Genomic DNA, 21,930 nt, shown 5'->3' on the forward strand with positions numbered 1-21,930 from the left:
GATAGCCCCGATAGGCAATACGTAAAGCCACGATAGGCCACTTGATCGACAGCCTCGATAGGCAATGTGTAAAGCCACGATAGGCCACGTCGATTGACAGCCCCGATAGGCGATGTGTAAAGCCACGTCGATCGATAGCCCCGATAGGTGATGTGTAAAACCACGATAAGCGATATGTAAAGCCACATCGATCGATAGCCCCGATAGGCGAGAAGGCCGTGGAGAACACTTACAGGGCAACGTTTTGCAATTTAGTGCGAAGAACGCAAAGGGCAAGATACGGGGCAATGATATGCTGTATGCAACAAAGACGGTTACGGGGCAACGACTTCCCATGTAGCGTGAAGACCGCGAAGGCAATGATGCGGGGCAACGATATGCTGAATCATAATAAAGGCTGCGGAGGATAGATGCGGGGCACCATATGCAATGTAATAAGTCGGTTGTGATATCCATGACACAATGTAACCATATGCTGATTAGCGAGAAGGCCATGATACACATCAACAATTTGCAGTATAGCAGTATGACTGCGAATGCTGGATACAGGCAATGATATGCCACGCAGCAAGGAGGTCACGAGAGCCATGCAATGGGGCAACAATATACCCTATAGTGAGAAAGGCTGCGTATGCTATGTCGGAGGCTGTGATGGAAAGCGACAATATTCCTATAAAGCGCGCTATGCCACAGATAAGTTTAGCGAGAAATGAGACATGGTTGAGTAACCTACACCACCACCAGTATCTGCTGGATCGTACTTTGATCATTATGCAGCTTAAAGCTATAGAAACTGATGAAACGTTGCATTTCAAGTGTATTACTTTTCAAAGTATTTATGTAGTAAAAGATGGGATTTTGGCTATGGCTTTAAATTTCAAGTGTATTGATGGCAGAGAAAAAAAAATTACCTAGGAAAACAGAATCATAACATTAACATGAAATTGATAAAACAAAAATTAAGGTTATTGAATTTTAAGATTAATAATTATAGACTAGAAAGATTAGAAAATATGGAAGTAAATTAATCTAAACTGTATGAACTAAATGTGAACGAACAATACGCAATTGAATGCTTAGTGTCTTGACTGGAGTGTTATTAAAATCCTGAAACTACTAGAAGGTGTGGGATCAGGTTATGTCAATAGACCACGATCAATGATAGCCGACACCATCAATTGCCCTTCTCACGCAGAGATTATGAATACTACACAGAAAATGCTTCCAGGATTTGTCCGGAATCATTAGACTTTTGGGTCATTTATTCTGCCGATTATTTTTCGGAGTCATGCTTACTGCGAAAACCCGTAAAGACATGTGATACATGTAAAGTCCTGCACATGCTTGACTTTTAAGCGCCTTGAAGTTCACCAGTTATTCGTAACTCGTATTTTAAATGAGATCATGAGGAGCGCGTGATGCGCTGCTCTGTCATGCAGGTGAATGATCTCAGCTTTAGCAGCACGTATAGTGAGCACGCATCGTTTCACACAGAGAACTTTAAACGTGCATCTTTCGGCAATTTTACTAGGTTCTCTTTACGGGAGCGATCCCAGAACATTTACGGGATGTGATTGTGTTGACACGGTAGCCTCAAACAATTTTAGAGAACATATTTTAGACCATACTGCGAGTCAGACTTCACCTAAAGTCTCTGAAAATGTTCAGCATAATTAAGTTAAACTTTAATGGATAAACAAGTCAATCGCATGTTGTCACATACCATTCTTACATAACCTGCAGTTGCAACACCAATATGCATAGCATGATTTGCCTCATAAGAAACTTTTCAATAAACGAGTAATGCTTTGACTTCGTTGCACCTGAACTTGTAATGCATGTAGCGTGGACTTCGCACTAGGGTGGTTAAAATGCACGCTGGGTTTAAAATCAATGAGAGAGAGTTCCATTCCCCGTTACAAGGTAATTTTCAGACCGCTAAGGTATCAGTGATGTGCAACAAAGTTTTAAGAGGTTTGCAGACGAAAAATCCGTTGAAGATTGAGAAAGTTATGATATTTTTATTATTAGAAATCAGAGGAAAGTTATATGGATGTCTATGGAATGTGTGTGACCGAAATGCTGCTTATTTACATGTTTTTGCTTATAACTTCTCATTTTATCAGATATGTTCATGAAATTTTAACAGAAGGTAGAACTTGTTAGTACTTTCAAATTAAATTATAAACATTTGCTGTTTTAGTCAGAATGGGCATCGGACCCATGTTAACCATTATTTTTAGAATGATGCCTGCGGTGGACGTTCTGACATGACGTTCACTGTAGTCTAAAACAAGAAACGTAATATGCAAATTTTCGCGATTTATTTAAATACAATCTCCTCCATACCATTACCATGTTTCAGCACCAAGAAAAAAGATATATATTGTGGTCCATTTACGTTTCATTATTGTCCAGAGTTTAGTGGAAGCACATCGACCGGTTGAAAGTGACACTCAGTTTTAAACAGTTGCTGTGAACTAAAAACACCTCCGAATTGAATACTCAAAATATCAAACGCTTCCGGTGTTCGGACTAGACGTATTTATTGTCGTATTTAGTGAAAACACACTACAACCTTGCGACGATGACTGAATATTGCATGAGACGCATTGTAAAAGTACCGCGCGGGCGGAAGCAGATTTTATTCGATGCGCATACCGCCGATGTCAGCATTGCTATATTAAATAGAAGAAATAAATTGTCACATTCCCAGTACTTTCGTGTCGGCAATCTCACGGGCTGCGATATAATGATAAAAAAATAATAATTTAATGATATAACTTACCTCACACCAAATTAAAATGACAGTACATTTAATGCCACAATTCTTATGAAATGCAATCAATTGATTTCAACTGTGTGACAGCGTTTCCGACGGTCGTCGGACGAAACATTGATAATTGTACATTTGACCGACATAACCAGACAATCACTCGCAATTTGCGCAAGAAATGCAAGTTGAGCGTTACGACTGCGTGCTTATTCCCGTGTTAGTATGCCAATGTGGCCCATCGTCAGTATTGAGCAGGCTGCATAGTGATGTTAACAGTGACATTAACAACTAAAATAAGACATCCCGTATATTTTGGTCAAAGACTGCAATAACTGACAAATATAGTAGGTAACATTTAATATGTCCCTTAAATTGGTAGGAACAGGTAGGCACATATCGGGAAGGTTGTATAGGATAGACATATTCAGGAAAATTATGTAAAGCAGTGACCTTACCTTGTTTCTTAGGCAGACACATATGATTTTACACCATTTTGTCGTTTATGCATTTTTCACCATTTGTTTACAACAAACACGCACAGATAATTAAGACAGTTGCGTTCGGGTCTTTTTGACGTTAACTTACTCACGCGTTAATGCCGTGCTGTTGAGACGCGATCGCCTTTCAGGAGGAATAATGCCGTAAAAAAAAATATATCTTTGTTTTACAGAGCCTTCGTGTGGTGACTCGTTTAGATGAGAAGACACCAAGATATTTTAGTTAGGAAGACATCACCCTTCGGTGTTTACCATGAACCGTAACTCAGGCAATCAATATGATCAGTGACACCTGTTGCGGCCGAACTTTTCAGGCAATCATCAGTGACACCTTTGCAAGCGTCCAGTGAGTTGCTATGGTCGATTACAGTTTACGCTTAACAGGACTGCATTGCATTTTAATCTGTTCATTGAAATGAAACGGCCTCATTCCTTGCGTTTTTGTGCCAAGTTTGCGAGCTTCCCTAAATAAGGGTCTTTGGCAAAGATGAGTTGCGTTCGAAGGGACTGGTCAAACACGCCTACCGTAACCTTGTGTTGCAGTCTGTGAGAACGAGCGGCAAATGAGACGAGTAGCATATCGTGGATGAGAGATCCTGGGAAAAGGTTAAATTGGCACGAAAACATTGCGGGCCGAGTAAACATACCGAATTCACAAATAAGCAGAGGAAGGGCGAGCGTTTTGACATCCGATTCTGCGTGGTACGAGTAACAATCGCTTTGAAAACGTTTGGTTTGCACTAAGCATCGAGCAAACGAACTTCAGCTACGACACCTACGGGCAGCAGGAGAGAGTGTTAGTTCAGCGTTTAAATAGTCGGCATTGAGCTGTGATTGGTAAGCCGATTTTATGAATGAATGACGTGGTATTAGAGTCTTCCTGGTAGAACTTACGCTGACGCTTCCATTTCTGGAGAGCACTTTTTATGCAGACGTTGTTATTGATCCAGGTATGAATAGAGTTTCATAACATGTTTTTTTAATGGTGCCATAACAAAAATAAGCATGAAAAGCCACTTTCCATTTATTCTCAAAGTCCAAAAAAAAGAAACACAACCAAAACCCATCCCAGCTGCACTGCACTCATTTTGAACACAGCAAATTGATTTTCATTTTCCCATCAGATCTTGCAAGGTCTTTAACTCAGTAGAAGCCTTGCATCTCACGCTTTCTGATTTTTGGCCATTTTGAGATCCAGACTGACCTGTGTAAATTAATGGGCTCATATCGCACCGTAGAAATGCTTACATGCATCTGCATTGCGGTCAGAGCCATTCAACACTTTAACCCTTTAACTACCTCGTCTAAACCAAATGGTCGAGCACATTTTTAGTCAAAATATTTTATTGAGAGGAGTACCTAAGCTGGTTGAGCTATCTCTACCATTTGCTTGAGGTATGTTATGCCAAAAAAATCTGAGTGTCAATCAACAGCACCTGTCACAACATTTCTGTCTTAGATATCAGAGAAATTATTTCATGTGAACTGTTCTTAGTGAAATTTTGCAAGGAAAGCATATTTTTTTGACATATTACACTGTAAGTGTCTAACTTTACAAAATGATGTTACTTGGTGCCATGAAAAACGTTAGTATGTTTTTTAAAAAAAATTAAAAATGTGCTTTACCAAACGGTTGATTTGTCACTTTATTGTACTTTATGGTAAAAGTAGAAAAGATAAGCTAATGATCATCCATTTCTGTAGTCAGAAAGTATTATTTGCTGAGAAATATACATTTCTGATCATTTATAGCTATGACTATGAAACCAAGGCAGTTAAGTCATTCCCCGCCAGCCATTTTTTGAAAAGTTGCCCCCCAGCATTTTTTGTGATTTTCAGAAAAGTTTCACAAAATGCCTTTTAGGAAAATCTTCTTCTAAAACTATATATAAACATACAAATATATCAAATAAAAGAACAGACCCTCTGCTTTCAAACAAACAAAACAGCAAAAAAAAGTTTCATCCTATCTATATTTTTTCTTTGTTTTAAACTCTTAAAGCGGAAGTCCACCCTAAAACAACATTATGCTCCAACACTATATTTCATCACATATATGTAGTTGATTGTGCTGCCATCAAATGTACTAACTCCATATAAAAAAATTAAAGGTTTTAACCGCTACAGTAACCGTGATTTGACTGGTCGTGTTGATGTAAACAATAAAAACTCCCGGTGGCCTGAATTTGTTGTCCTTAAATCCACATACTGCACATGTTTTAGTCATCTTTTATCGAGGGTTTTGGTGATTTCCCCTTCAGAGACGGTAAAAGTGGAGTTACTCTTTGGTTGGGTTCGTCTGCCGGTCAACTTCAAGTTGACTTGAGTTAATGTACAAGTTGACTTGAGTTGATTTAATAGCAGGGTGAGTGTTAAAAAGAAGTTATTTGGCTAGTTTAACTTCATGCGGCGCCGCAAGAATCGACAACTGGATGACGTCAAAGTACCGCGAGAGTGGTTTGCGAAATCATACAGAGGAGTTTTTCAATCCAAAGCGTGCAGTCTGCTGAGGTTGCTTACTGTATGTAGGCTGAACTGCACAAGACATGAGCATATTAAGTTACATGATAGCAAATATAAATGGTATAAATTAACTGTTAACGTTACTTACTTCTAATCCAGCTCCAGTGCGTCCTCCATTGTTCTTCTAACGTAATGTTAAAGATAAATGCTTCTCTTCCTCAATGTCCAGACATAAATGAAGATATTCCTCACGTGTGTGTATAAAGTTTATAAACCAAACATGCGGTAAAGTCTTTAAATCTGATAAACTTTACACTTTGTTTATTATAGTTTGAACCGCTCGTCTGTTGATTTCCATGTCAACAGCGGGGTACCGCCTGTGGGCGTGACCGAATTAAAGATAATGAAGTCAGCCAGGAAAAACTGTACTCTCTTTACTTCAATGCAGATTACATAAACAGGCATTATTTGTTTTCGATTATATTTAGCTTGTTTAAAAGTAGACATTTCAGGCTTTCTTTGGATATGTGTATCATGCTTGTGTGACGAGTATTCGCAGAGTTTCAATTGATTTTTGTAACGTGTTTTGAGAGACAGCTGGCGGAGACAGAAATGTCTGGATGCACACCCTGTTTATTTTCTTTATTTGACAAAAACACAAAGATCTGTTGTTATTGTGAATGAACACTTATAAAAGAAGACCCTTTACCGTTTCAAATGATGTCAAACACGTAAGTGTATGATTATTAATGATGGAGTATTTTAAGTTGATTCTGCCATGTTAAGGAAAAAACACGTCAAAACGCGGCGCCGCGTTTTTGGACCCCAGGGGGTTAAATCGCTCTCGCGAAACTTTGACATCATCCAGCTGTCGGTTTTTTATGGCGCCGCACGAAGTCGAACAAACCTGAAGGCTGCATCAGTTAGTGGGTGGAGCTAATGACTCAGTTTCGCGCAGTGCATTCTGGTTAATTGAGTCCATCAAAGATCGTTACGAAAATTCAGCTTCAAAACTATCAATCTAATAATCTAAATTCTGCAAATTTCTTTTTTTCTCGTGTAAAATGCAAAATGGACAATTACCCGTGATAACAGGCTAAAATGGGTATTTTTCTTTAAGAAATAATTTTTTTAGCAAAAATATGAAATAATTGTATTTTTGTGAAGGAATTTAGTTAGAAATCAGATTCAGAACGATTATCAAAACATACACAGAGTTTCAAATTAGTACATAACATTTTCGCTTCAGTTTTTTCATAAATTGGGTAAGTGAACATAAAAACATAAAAATTAACATAAAAATTCATCAGGAACATGTTTTTTTAATGTTTATGTTTTCTCTTAATTGACGAGATAACTTGTCAAATAATGTCGGGGAAAGAGTTATAACAATGTAACATTTTGTAGGCTACATTGTTGAAAATGTTTCCTTTTCTAGGAAACAAATAAAAATAAGGATGAACTTAAAGTATTCACTAAAAGCTTAATTGTTCCAATCAATTTAATTTCGATGGTTTAATTCATTAAATCAAGTCATTAAATGGTCTAAATTGTAATAGGTTAGGTTTTGACACAAACAGCCCGAAGGCATGTGTAGGATGTCCAAATTGGCCTTGTTGGAGAATAATTTATAGCTCCTAGGACAATAAAAAAATGAATAACTTTAATCATTCATATTCAGCTGACACAAAGTCATAAAGTTGGAGGAGAATCAATAGCTCAGACATGCCTAAGGGCTACTGTTACCTAATTAGCATGCTTTTCCTGTGATGGATTCTTAAAGAAACATGTGAAATAAAAAATTGCTAGATGAAGGTCGAATGGAGAATAAATACGTCTGACTGTCCACCTTTCCTCTCTTTTTAAAGCTCAAGCTGCAATGGGGAACAGAGAGGACAAAAGCAATTACGATGCAGGGTCTCTCCAAATACCACCAGACTAGTCTTCAAATGCCATCTTTTCAGTTTGTGATTTAGGAAATGATGTAGCTAACAATGTATTTCACATGTAATGAATGCACCGGCATGTCAGTAGCATTCAACACATTAAAATATACCTGGATTAAGTAATTTCTGCATTAAGTTTATTACAGTGTTTATTATAGTGCATCACTCCCCTTTAAATCATTAAACTGGATAAATAATGTAAACATTTAAATATATATTTCAGCAAATGGTTGTGTCTAAACTCTATTTAGCATGTTATTTTAAGTGGCCATAGAAGATTTTTTTAATTGTTTACAATTCCACACTAGCCATCTGAACCTTCTAATGGAGAGTAGCTTATTCTTCATATATTGTAATGTGTTCTGCCTTCTGCACAACACATATCCCCATCTGTTATAGCAAACATGGATGAATTGAAGCAACGCACACATGTGCGAGCAGGGAATGGATGAGGTATGAAAACCGTTTACACACAGGTTGAGATGAAGATGTATGACAGAGTGCTCTGTGTTTGCTGTAGATGTACATCACATGCTCAGTGAAGGCCAAAGGGACGCGGTTGGCCAAGCCGGTGCTCTCTCTGGGGCTCGTCTGTCTGGCCTTCCTAACAGGGATTAATCGTGTAGTGGAGTACCGCAACCACTGGTCTGATGTCATCACCGGCTTTATCATCGGAGGAGCCATAGCTGTGTTTATGGTAAAGTCACATCTGAGAGCATACATAGCCATAAAGATACAGAATTCATTTTTAAATACATATGTATTTCATATACTTCGTCATCTATAATATTCATGTCATTGGGTTTTATTTGAATTTGTGAATAGGGGACATACTGTACCAATTCTGTTGATATTTTACTCACATTGTTATGCTGATAAAATAATTTGGCTGTTTCACGGGTTCGTATTAACATGTAATCAGATATGATAAGCAGTGGCGGCTGGTGCTAAAAATATTTGTGGGGGGGGGGGGCGCATACAAACTTGAAATTAAACTTTTACTGTATTAATGCTGGTCTGTAAATAGCCATTTATCAGGTGATGAATATCATTACTGCTTAGCTAAAATGCTGTAAATGTTACTGTTGAAGTCAACTAAATCATGAAATAAATTTACTATCCGTGTGTCTCAATCAGCTCCCTTGTTCAGTAGTCAGGGCACTGATCAGGGAGTCGGCCATTTTAAGGGCTGTCTCAATCGCAAAATCCGTTCAGTGCACTGGAGCGTTCGTTCCCTAAAAATTCCCACAATGCAACGCAAAAACCAGTGAGCATCGATGGTCCCTATGTTCCCTACCCGGAAATCACGTGACCCTTTCTGCTCGCCAACCGAACATCACGTGATCCAACTCAATAAACTTTATGAAATGTTACAGAACTTTTATAAAGACAAACGTTTGTTTTAGTTGTAAATATAAACACACATTGCTACACAGTAAGGAACCACAATCTACTCAATTTTTAAAATAATAATATTTATTTAACATTGTAAATATATTTATTACATTTAAAATGTAATTATGCCTCCAATTTTATGCACATATATGTAAGAGAATAATGACAGCATTTTTCACAATTTACTGTTTTTTAAAATTAAGTCAGAGAGATGTTGGTTTTGCCGGTTGTTGATGAGTAACAGCTGTGAGTGATTACAACGCGCTAAAGCAGCCACGTGACAGAAAAATAAGTGAACATTGTCCCAATGTGAAGTGAGCTAGGTTCCTTACCAGTGCCCGAACCTGTGTACACGATATATTGATTCACGACCTCGGGAGCTAGGGAACGAATTGAGACACACGGTATGAATGTATAATGTGGGTTTATTATCAGTTAGAGGTACAGTAATCATACACACACACAAACACACACACCAGCGTTGCGTTAGACTTTTTCATTTGAAAATCCCGACATAGTCAATTATCTGTCATTTCATGTTTTAATGATAATTGTTTTCGTTCACCTGTTCATTTCTGATCATGAACAACATACAAGATGAGCATTCAAGTTCAAATACTGCATGCATCATGTCCACGCAAAGGCAGCTCAAATTTCACCTAGTATACCACTTTCAAACAGGGAAATAATAAAAGGCATTTGACTTACATAGCATCCAGCTTACGTTAGCCAACTCCGTTTGCCATAAGTCCTGGAAAAGCATGTAAACTCGACCATGATAATTTCCTGCTGCTCAGTCTGGTCCAAGCTCCTTAATCCTTTATTTATTCTTCAACTAAACGTCTTGTAAAGGGTGATTTTGTAAGCATAAAATTATAGTTTCTTTCATTTCAATGTATTTCACTTGCTTTAACTGATCAGTACTGTATCTAGCAGTTACATGGCAATCTGCAATGTGGTTATGAGACTCTGAAAACGATCCAATCACATGAGGTCAACGGCATAAAAAAATACTGATTCGCTTACAACATAAGTGGGAGGGTTTGAGGCGCCCCAGGGCGGATCCGAAACCAGCCAATTAGAGCTCAGCCTCAGGTCACATGTTTTTACCCTTTTTACTGACCTACATAGGCACTCATTAGGAGTGCGCCCCAGACACACAAACATGACAACTTTGGGGGGCGGCGACCCAGCGCCACTGATGATAAGTTAACAAAGCGTGTTTAGCGTGCCGTCCAAGAAGAGGGATTCGAGTTTGGAATTTTAGCCTGAACCCAGAGTACTCCCCTTTTTTTAATTGGGATCGATACCAGACGAGAGTAAGGCGATGTGGTGGAGAATGGATGCTGCTCAACTGTCAAATGACAAAAGTGAGGGACAGCTATAGACGGTTTCAGCAGTAACAACATAAACAAGTGGTTTTCGTGAAAACCAAGGAGCTTCCGGTTAAATCGGCTAAGAATAAATAACAACAAAATCTGTTTAAAGTATTTAATTTATATAACAAGCAAAATAAACAACACGTAGAGTAGGAAACCAAAATTTGTTATTTTCAATGAGGTATTTGTTTAAAGGTGCAGTGTGTAAATTTTAGCGGCATCTAGTGGTGAGGTTGCGAATTGCAACCAACGGCTCAGTCCATTGCTCACCTCTCGCTTTTGAAACACATAGAGAAACTACGGTAGCTGTCACCGGACAAACATGTCATCGTTGGAGACAACTTAGTAAAAAGTTTGTCCATTAAGGGCTTCTGTAGAAACATGGCTGAACAAAATGGCGGCTTCCATGTAAGGGGACCCTCCGTGTATGTAGATGAAACGTCTCATCCTAAGGCAATAAACACATAACGGTTCATTATGAAAGGTCATTGCTAAAAAACAACATTATTTTGTGTATTTGGTATAATACAATTTGTTCGCGTGGTTTATGGTTAAAAAACACATACTGTACATTTCTGTAGCTCCAGATTTTACTCTCTTCCTAAAACGCACGTTTGTACAAAACTAATTCATTTGAAAAGCGCTGCGTCCCTTATTGGTCAGCTAATCTGTACATGTTATTGGCCTGAATACCTCTGACATTATAGCAAGAAATATGACGCTCCTTACCATGTTTGAAAGATTCGCTCACAATGCAATGCTAACAAGAGTTAATTTACATGCTGTGATTCCGAAGCAGGAGGAGTTATAAAAATGTCGGTCTTGTCTACATCACCAAGTAAACTGTTGCCTACAAAAAAAACTGTTTTACGTTGGAGACAATAACTCGGGTCATCGTTTCATTTGGGGTTTGTACCTTTTGCATGTCATTACCATGTACTAACACACTTACACACCAAAGGAAATTTAAAATCGTGGATCAGATAATTGATGCTCTTTAAAATAGTTACTTAATTTACTTTTAATTCTCTGATTGCATAACACATGTAAGCTGTAATGCAAAGGTAAACTTCATGTAAACACTGTTAAGTAATTAAGTCAGGCTACTGGATAGGGCATATACCAACCCAGTATCACGAAATTGCGTGACCACTTCACGCATGGACCAGCGCGACAACGCCACGCCCCGCCGCGCCTGAGCGTGTGCATGTCACGCTTTCTGTTTGTGTCGCTGTCACGTATTGGTTACTCAACTTTTTTGTCCTAATTTCTTACCATTGTCGCTTTGGTTTAGGGTTAGATTTACATAAAATGACACCCTTACCTAAACAAACTCTAACCCCAACGTCAGGTGACAATTGGTTAAAGTTTAGAAAATATAAAAGAATAAGTATTGTATCTTTTTATTTTATAAACCAATACTTAAAGTGACAAATACTTAAAGTGACATATAACACAAGCACCAAATCTAACCCTAAACCGAAGCGACAATGGTTTGAAAATAGGACAAAAAAGTTGAGTAACCAATACGTGACAGCGACACAAACAGAAAGCGTGACATGCACACGCTCAAACGCGGCAAAGCGTGACATTGTCACGCTGGTCCATGCGTGAAATAGTCACGCAATGTCGTGATATAGGGTTGCATATACTGTACTGTAGGCTACTAAAGCTTTTTACAGAGTCAAAGATTGGAAAACCCATTGTTAGCCATAGAAAACACTCAAATATTATCAGTTTATGCCTGCTTACTTCATATTGTGTCAGTTTGTGAAAGACATAAATGTTTGTGGTGCTGTCCTTATGAGGCGGAGATACAGAAAGCGCTGACCTATTTCTGCAGTTATGGTAAGTTGGAGGAGGGGAAGAAGGAAGGAAGGTTAACATGGACACAAAACACATCACATTCAATTATACATCCCCCTAAAACATGCAGTGCTTTGAGTCTTAGGACCAGAATTGAGAACACACCATATTACCAACACAAAGGGCATATGCAAATGTAAAGCAGAGGTGACCATTACAGTTTTGTGTGTACTGTATATGGTTTTGGTGGTCTTGTTATTAGCTCTTAATTCCTTAGTGATTTGTTGTGCACTATACTGTTTAGATGGCATATACACAGACAGCACAAAAGTTTCAACAGAGAACTGAGATGCCCTCTTTTTTGAAATCCTCCTTTGGGCTATGCTGGAGTCTGGCTGAGCTTTGCTCATAATGTCTCATTGAAAACACTCATTTTGGTGTGATAATGGATGAATGTCCTCCAGGACATAGACTCGCATGCTTCCTCTCTCCTGAAAGAACACTGAACCTTTTACTGCGGGCAACAAGTCATGCGAGAATCTTTGCCCTTTCCAGACTTATAAAATCATCATTTACAGCCTGAAAGGCCAGAGTTTTCTATGTGTGGTACAAAAAGGCATTTGAGAAGTGTAAAACTGACATCTTTTTCTATTTCTCTTTTGTTTTCCCTACGGGTGCTCTCGTGTTAGGTGGTGTATGTGGTGAAAAACTTCAAAGGAAAGCCCTTACTTGATGAGATACCGCCGGAAGAAAGTGTGTCCAGTGGTCCTGTGCTCACACAGCCCAGGATGGAAGATGCCATGGAGAAATACATAGCCTCGCAGGTATTCAACCATTAGCGTTCATGCATAAAATCATACATAAAGATCATGTTTTTATATAGATAAGCTCAAACAGTACTTTGAGACATTTTTGGGGTTTGCTTTTAGTCCCCATTTACTCTTATTGTATGGAAGAGAGGAGTATGAGGATTGCAATTGCATTTTTAGGAAATGCATGAGGCAGAGGAACATTATTATTCACTTGAGTCATTTCCAAAAATTAAAACACTTTTCATGACAACCATCACATTAAACAGGCTTTGATATATTATGTTCTGAAGAATGTTAAATCTCCTTTCCTGGTAAATCCCATTATATCTTTTCAGTATGTTCGTTCGATTGTTGCCTCAGGCCAGTTTTCTTGTATCTGTGTCACAAGAGATCAAAGTTAATCTGCAAGCTGATCTTCCAGTTTTACAAAAAGTCTGTATCACTTAAACCTCATTCACACAGCACTTTGGTCCAGAAAAAAAACATAAAATTGTCAGACAAGCTTCTGTGTGAACGCGAACACGTCCTGTTAATGTTCTGGGATCGCTCCCGGAAAGAGGGCCTAGTAACATTCTCATAACATTCCTGGAAAGGTCTCTGTGTGAACATGACGCAGAATCATCGCAATAATGCAGTTATGTAGGGCTGAAACGATTCATCGAGTTACTCGATTAACTCGATAAAAAAAATTCCTCGAGGCAAAAATTCTGCCTCGAAGCCTCGTTAAATTCCTATGACGCGCAGTCGCGCACTACATGCGCCGTGATCTGATTCACATGGACCGTTGTTCAATTTTCAGGAAGCACATCATAGCGCGTGATACATTTTGAATTTAGTTGGCGCGATGGCAAAGAGCAAAGATGTCCATAAACGGCAGGGAATGTCTAAAGATTGGGATCATTACATTCTTATCATTACATTACATTTAGCATCTAAACCGAAAACTCCACTGCTGTTTCACCAAACGTCGATGAAACAAGGTAACGTAGCTTTCACTGATTTTACACAAAAAATTTATCAAATTAATCGATTAATCGATCGATTAAGTGCTAGATTAATCAATTACAAAAAGAATCGATAGCTGCAGCCCTACAGTTATGGTTCAGGTCTTTGAAATGAGGGATTTAAATTCAGATTAACATTCACAATGAGAAATGTCTGCAAACTGGAATGAAGCAGGGATCAGGGAGCTCGTCAACTATCCAATCTGAAGCTGAGATCATTCACTAGCATACAAGAACAACGTGTCACATGCTCCTTTTTTAGTCTCATTATAAACAAAAATGCATGGTTTCTTGATAGAAATAACGGATAATAAGCAAACTTCAGACGCATGTCTTTACGGATCTTTATGGTATTTGTGTGAACGCACGCACAGATTCCAGAAAACCATTGGCAGTGTGAATGAACCAAAAATCAAATGACCCAGACAAATTTTGGATGCATTTTCTGTATATTTTCCGTACTGTCTGTGTGAAAAGGGCTTTAGAAATCCTGCTTTTGATACTAAACATTCTGAGTTACTATATGTAGGCATACCTTCTTGTAGAGTTTCTTTTATTAGTTTTTTTTTTAAACTACAGCATTTTCTCTTGACAAACTTGCTGTTAATTGCACACGCAATAGGGGTGCGTGGGGCAAAAATTAACACAGGGTTAGTTGTAACACGGACCGTTTGCATTGTTGCACAGGGTTGAGCAATTTGTTTTTTCCGTATTGTTTTCACACTGCCAAAAGATGGTCTCCCGCAAATTTATGGAAAGGTATAATGTTTTTCCATAGAGTTATTGATAAAAGACTGTTTTGGTGGCATGTAAGTAAATTTTTTCATCATATGTTTTTTTGGGGGGAAGTTTCTGACTTGGGTGTTAAAGATACCAAAACCAATGTTATGTCATCTTAATCAGTGTCTTGTTGACTGAAACATAGCATCCTTTTGAAATATGTCTGCAGCTCTGAGCAAATTATTGGGTGGGCTTGAAAATATTTTCACCCAGCTCAGCACTTACGATATGAAAACAGCTAACGTTAGCATAATTCTTTCCGTTGTTTAAATCGGCTGCACACTAATGATTGCTGGCGGCCAACAAAATAAATGTGCCTGTCTTATCAAAGTGTGTGTCAAAATGTATTTTTGTTCATATCTTTAATATTGATTGAATAAGGTCATGTCAAAGATTAAAATCATAATGAAATGAATTGCTAAAATCAGACTTTGATGCTCATTATCTCAGAATTTCATTTTGAAACTGTAGTATGGTTATTACAGACTGGGTCACATATAACGTATTTATTTTTTTTGTCATAATGGTGCTGCTTTTTCTCACATATTTAGACATTTGTACCCATTTATAATTAAACTATGGTTAGATGAGGGATGAACAGTGTGGATACCGGTCTGTTATAGGCAGATATATAAACAATATCCACTTCAAGTATATAGACAAAAAAGTATTGAAATATTTGCCTAAACTTAATTTTTAGCAAGTGTTACAACTAACCCCCTGCCTGTTAAAATTAACCCCACCTACGGGGTCAAGTTTTAACGTTTGCACTTCTGACATGTTTGGTTGTCCAAGAATGGTAAGTAGAAACAAACTTCAAATGTTCATTTGTAGCAGAGATGCGTGTGTTGCTTGTGTAAAAATATAATTTTTCAAACTCAAACATTTTTTAACGATTGAGCCAAAACCAAAACGCGTTATGGGTTGTGCCCCACTCTCCCCTACTGTGTGTAATGTGACCAATAAGTTACAAGAGGCTGTTCTGTATCATGGAATAAGTCAAGGCTAAAGTGTGTTGTTTGGAACGATGCAAAGCGGATACAAAAATGAAATATGCTTTAAAGCAAATATTGAAGAAAAAAATATGTATCAATGCAACTTTGTTGAACTGAAATCACTACAAGCCTTTTCTTCTTCTGGAAAAATACCCCCTGACTGACTGTGAACAGCAGCAAAATAGCTGTGTCCCAATTCGAAGGCTGCATTGACCAAATGCGTCACAGCAGCGTGTAAGGCCGAATTGGGCGTAATTGCATAAGACTTGTAAGGCCAACCCATTTCAAAGGCTGCTTAAAATGCAGCCTTAAAAGCCGCAAAGGATAGAATGAATTCCTAGCCTAGGCTATCCTTAGATGTATTGCGCGCCTATAACGGCTGAATATTTTAAAATAAACATTTAAAACTTTTGTTAAATAAAAGTATGTATTTAGCAAAAAAAGGACCTAGTCACTATTTTAGTATTATTAATTATGTTTTCTATTAATATTATCACTGCAATACTGTTTATGTTGCATTTTAGTTTGATATATTTCTAAGGTTGATTCATTTGATATACTGTTATATAGTTAGTTTATTCTACATCAAGGTGTCATATTTTCCAATAATAAAATGTTTATTTTAAAGGGGACATTCCATGAAAATCTGACTTTTTCCATGTTTAAGTGCTATAATTGGGTCCCCAGTCATTTTATCAACCTAAAAAAATGTGAAAAAGATCAACCCAGCAACTTTTGGTAAACCATTCTCTGCAAGCATGTGAAAAAATAGGTCATTGAAATTTGTCTCCCCTTGTGATGTCTGAAGCGGGTAATACCGCCCCTTATTCTGCACTATCCAACCACAGCACTGCCATTTAGTGCAGAGATCAGCTCATTTGCATTTAACAGGACACACTCAAAATGGCACATTTTTGCTCAAGTGGCAATTTTACCATGCTATAACAAATTATCTATATGATATTTTGAGCTAAAACTTCACATACAGTATGTACTCTAGGGACACCAAAGTTTTTATATCTTAAAAAAGTGTTGTGAAATGTCCCCTTTAATAAGCCAGAAACATCTCAGCTGTGTCCCACTGACAGGTGCGGAGGAAGGGAACAGCGGGTGACACAACTACAGTATGGATCCTCCATAGACTGGGCTGTCTCATTTTAGCTATTTGCTTCGTGGACTTCAGAGGCTGTCCTCAAAGGATCAAGCCTCCGAACTGTGACAAATACAGTATGTTTACATTCTAAGGGTGGTGCAATGTGATGCACAGAAACAGAAAGAAAACACAGCTATTGACAAATTAGAATCAAATGTAAATTTCTTTCGTTTATTATTTCCTTTTTTGCTTTTAAAATAACATGTGCTTGAGCTGGCTTAGACTTCACATTTATGATGATTGATTTAAAATGAAAATTTTCCAAGCAATATACTTCAGAAAAGCTTTTAATAAAAGCTGTTTGAAATCCTTAAGCCTGGCATGTGTAAAGAGAATTTTAAATCCTTGATTTGCATTTTGGATTATGATGCTCAATATCAGCATGCACGGTGTGATTTTAATGCAAAAAATACAGTAGAACACATTAGAGACTTTCTTATGAAAGGGCTGTTCTTACCTTATTAGAAATTGCATACAATACTCAATAGGTCTTATACCCAAAGTCTCATCTCAAATATTGCCTCAACATCCAGCAATGGTAGTTCCACCTATGTTTGATTAATAGTTCAATATGACTTCCCACGATTCATTTTAGATTCAAGTATGAGTGAGCCTAGGGGCTCTATAACACAGTCCATTAAAACTGAGTGTATGCCCAAAACATACAGTACAGCTGCAATGCACGGCTAGCACTCATTCCACAAAAGCAGGTTATTTCAAGGCGGTGTCATTAATCTTTTAGGTATATATTACTTATTCTCACAGCAAAAGAAAGGTGTCTTTAACTTTGCAGAGGCAGAGTGGTCATATTTGTTCGGCTGTGTTAAAATCCAGTATGCCAGCTAGGTCTTAATTCTAAACTGATCAACGATGTCTTGTCTTGGCTCATTGGAACACAATGTTTTAATGGGTTTGCTTTTATTTAGGCACAAATAAGGGCCTTATAGGTCAGGCACTAATGTTGGGTGAGGGGTCTGGTTTATAATCGCTGTTTTAATTTATCATAAAACTTGTAAATGGGTTAAGGTCTGGGTTTTGTGCCGGCCATCCAGGTAGCAGAGTTGGATTGCCTGTTTAAAGGTTCGTCACATGACCAGCGGTGCGCTTGCGTCATTCTGAAAATTTAACATCTTTTTAACTCGATGCGGTGCAGATGTGCCTGGAAAAAACGAGCGCGTTGCAGTGAGTGCGCATCACAACCGGGTCAACTACATTTGAAATAACGAACTTAAGCATGCAAAAGACGCGATATGCGAATCACCCTTTAGGTCATGTGACAGGTCAGTTGCAACTACGGTAGCTGAGAAGGCAATTATTTGTATTCTTTTTGAAATGTTTTCAGCGCCTGATGAAATCGTTATGAAATACGTTCCTAAAACATGCTCGATGTTACAGTCACTGCCCGTGCCGTCCAGAATGAAAGACAACATTTCAACTTGGACCAATTGTGCGAGCTGTCTCTTTAGTACCATGTAGTTTATTTACATGTTGCTGCTGATTGGACTGCAGTTCTGACACACCCACCAAATAAGAGAAATTGTATCTCAAACCCCGGTGCACATCGTTTCCAGAAACCATAGCAAAACGTTACGCACTGATTTAAAGGCCCTGTCCCAAATGGTGCACTTCATGTGGACTTTCGGTCTCATGGCCTTAAATTGCACGTGCTCGCTTAGTCTAATAGTGTGTAGGGTGTCCCATCTGTCATTTTTACACTCAGAAGTGTGCTCATTAGCGCCCCTTTGCACCCTCGATGCAGTCTTTGGCGAATCTCGCACTGCTGCAGGCTCCACACACTTTGCCAACCCAGAAGTCCTTGCAAAAGAGCAATCAGACCAATCAGACGACAGATGTGAGAAGTTCACACTAATAGGCAACTTCTCTTTTATTTCCGATGTGACGCTCGAGTCTGTTCCAAAATACGGTCCCTAAAGGTCTGCACTACATGATGTCATTAAAGTGTGTACTCTTGAGAAAGGCCACAAGTCCGGAGTGTGCCATTTGAGACATGGCCAAACCTGAACGTGCCCCAGGTGTCTCCAACACACCTGTCTGTAATTATCAAGCAATCCTGAACACACTTTGATTAGCTGGTTCACCTGTGTTTGATTGGGGGACGGCAGCTCAACAGAAGCAGGGTTGGAGACACCCACACTGTAGCATTGTATTATATTTAATCATGCTGGACTATGCATTTTTGATAAATTGTTAATATTTTGGTTGAATTAAAATAGAAAAAAATGTTACAATGGTTGTAATTGTTAAATTGTGCCTTTTGTTTGATTTTTCAGAATCCCATCACCTATGCTGAGATCACATGACAAATGAAAGACGGCCAATGAAAAGCTGGATAATGTTGCTGCTCTTTGATGCGACACCTTTGAGTGCAATGTTAATATGTGCTATTTTTACACTCCTTTTTTCAAGCGTGTAAAATATGTCGATAACTTGTGCTCCTTGTTATACTTGTTCCATGTTTTCTTTTAAAATAGTTATTTTAGGGTCGCATTCCTATTTTTATACAAATATATTACTGTTTTCGTGATTGAACATGCAGGGTAATGTGTGAGTGAAATTTAAACATGATGTCCATTGAAGTGTGTTAACACATATCCTGATGTAGAACATCATCTGTGTGCCCATGTTGATATTTTGTTATGGTCTCTGAAAGAGTTTTTTTTATAGGATATATCACTGTTCTTCCTCATCAGAGTTATTTATGTTTTGTTAATGCAAAATAGTAACCAGAAGATCCTTTGTCTTAACCTCCCGAGTCTCTTCTGAGTTGATATATTTTCTGTTAAAAAGATATATTTGGGCAAGACTTATTAACCTATCGAACTAGTACTTATGTCACATACAGAACCATAGTATTAAAGAAACGGTATTCTCACTCTAGAGCGTTTGATTGAAGAAAAATCTGTCTGGTGCAACATGAGTCATCAGTATTTTAACATGGACTACAAGCCTCTACTTCAATTTTAATTTCATGGGGTCTTTAAGGTGAGCTGACATGAGCATGAGGTGATAACCAGTGCCGGGATTGATTTTGCTGTCATTATAGAAGAGAGCACCTTGGGTAAGGCTGATGAATTTGTTGTGACTGCCAACTGATTACACCATCTTAAAAAGATTAGATGCCCAGGGTACTGCCCAAAGAGGCTGTGATGAGTCCTGCTTTGTTGTATACTGTATGTTGCTTTGTGTTTTTTGTCGGTGTGTATGTTTGTGCCTACAGTATTCATGCGTCTGCCCTTGATGTCGCCTCCGTAGGTAGTCTCTAGTGGGTTGGTAAAGGTCGTTTTGTTTTAATCATCACTAAGAGTTGAAATAATACTTGTATCTGTCAAACAGAGAGTTTGTGGACTTTAATTGTATTGAAAACAAACAAATGTATTATATTTGTATTCTTATGTTATAAACTTTGTGGCATCAAGTATCTGCAGTGTTTGATGCCTTTACATTTTGCTGAGTTGTTTCATATCATATTGAGTTTGTGTTTGATCTCTCACTGGAGATTTGATTTTCACATTCATGGCTGATTTTATAAAACTAAAGTTTGATGGTATAAATCATTTTTGACACAGTTTTGTGAAATCCCAGCTAGTCAGTTTTCATCCTATATAACGTAAAGAACATTCTGTGAATATATAACCTTGATATCTTTAATATTGGCAGAGCGAGGTCATGTCAAAGATTGAAATCAATGTGAAATCAGTGAGTCCAAATCTAATGCTTTGATAATAGATTATAAGACTTAAAGCAATACGGTATTCCATTTTCTTAAAAGAAAAATCCAAATAATTTACTCACCACCGTGTCATCCAGGGTGTTGATGTCTTTCTTTGTTTGGTCGAGAGGAAATTGTGTTTTTTGGGGGGAGCATTGCAGGATTTTTCTCATTTTGGTGGACTTTAGTGGACACCAGCAATTAATACTTGACTCGACACTTGGCAGTTTTTTTCAACAGAGTTTCAAAGGACTATAAACGATCCCAAACGAGGCATAAGGGTCTTATCTAGCAAAACGATTGTCATTTTTGACAAGAAAAATAACAAATATACACTTTTAAACCACAGCTTCTCTTCGAGATCCGGTCGTGATGCACCAGCGTGACCCCACGCAATATGTCATGACGTCAAGAGGTCACAGAGGATGAGCGCGAAACTCCGCCCCAGTGTTTACAAGTGTGTTGAAAGAGGACCGTTCCGACGTTGTTGTATGTGGAATGATACTAATTAATGTCTTTGTGTCAGTTTATTGTTTACAATGATATGCAAATGTGCATTTTATATATGTAACACATGACCTCCCTACGTCACTACGCATTTATGTTAGGTCGCGTTGGACCGGATCTAGACGCGAAGTTGTGCTTTAAAAGTGTATATTTGTTATTTTTCTTGTCAAAAATGACAATCGTTTTGCTAGATAAGACCCTTATGCCTCGTTTGGGATCGTTTATAGTCCTTTGAAACTCCGTTAAAAAAAAACTGTTACGTGTTGAGTTAAGTATTAAGTGTTGGTGTCCATTAAAGTCCATTAAAATGAAAAAAATCATGCAATGTTTTCCTAAAAAAAAACATAATTTCTTCTCGACTGAACAAAGAAAGACATCAACATTTTGGATGACATGGTGGTGGGTGGATTGTCTGGATTTTTCTTTTAAGAAAATGGAATATTCCTTTAAGCATGGATTTCACAGACAGGGTCACATTTATTAGATTAATTTTACATATGTAGGACTATTGTTGTACGCTCTGAACCACATGTACACTGTTGCTCTCATCAATGAATGCTTTTTAGTTCTGCCATTATTTGCAACAGGGTTTGAAGTATGGAGAGATTTACATTTATGTGTTTGGCAGATGCATTTATCCAAAGCAACTTACAGTACAGTGCATTTAACTTATATATGACTTTTATC

At 38.0% G+C, this 21,930-nt stretch overlaps 1 protein-coding gene across 1 annotated transcript in view; it reads left to right on the forward strand.

The window, feature by feature from the left end:
• Positions 1-20,768, forward strand: part of plppr5a (phospholipid phosphatase related 5a) — a 37,111-nt gene extending 16,343 nt beyond the window's left edge. The window contains exons 4-6 of the mRNA XM_055202419.2: positions 8,203-8,379; positions 12,952-13,086; positions 19,298-20,768. Coding sequence (XP_055058394.1) covers positions 8,203-8,379; positions 12,952-13,086; positions 19,298-19,327 — 342 coding nt within the window. The 3' untranslated portion in view covers positions 19,328-20,768. The remainder of the gene's footprint in view (positions 1-8,202; positions 8,380-12,951; positions 13,087-19,297) is intronic.
• The last annotated feature ends 1,162 nt before the right edge of the window (positions 20,769-21,930 follow it).

The sequence above is a fragment of the Misgurnus anguillicaudatus genome, chromosome 2, assembly GCF_027580225.2.
Source record: "Misgurnus anguillicaudatus chromosome 2, ASM2758022v2, whole genome shotgun sequence".
NCBI classification, from domain to species: domain Eukaryota; kingdom Metazoa; phylum Chordata; class Actinopteri; order Cypriniformes; family Cobitidae; genus Misgurnus; species Misgurnus anguillicaudatus.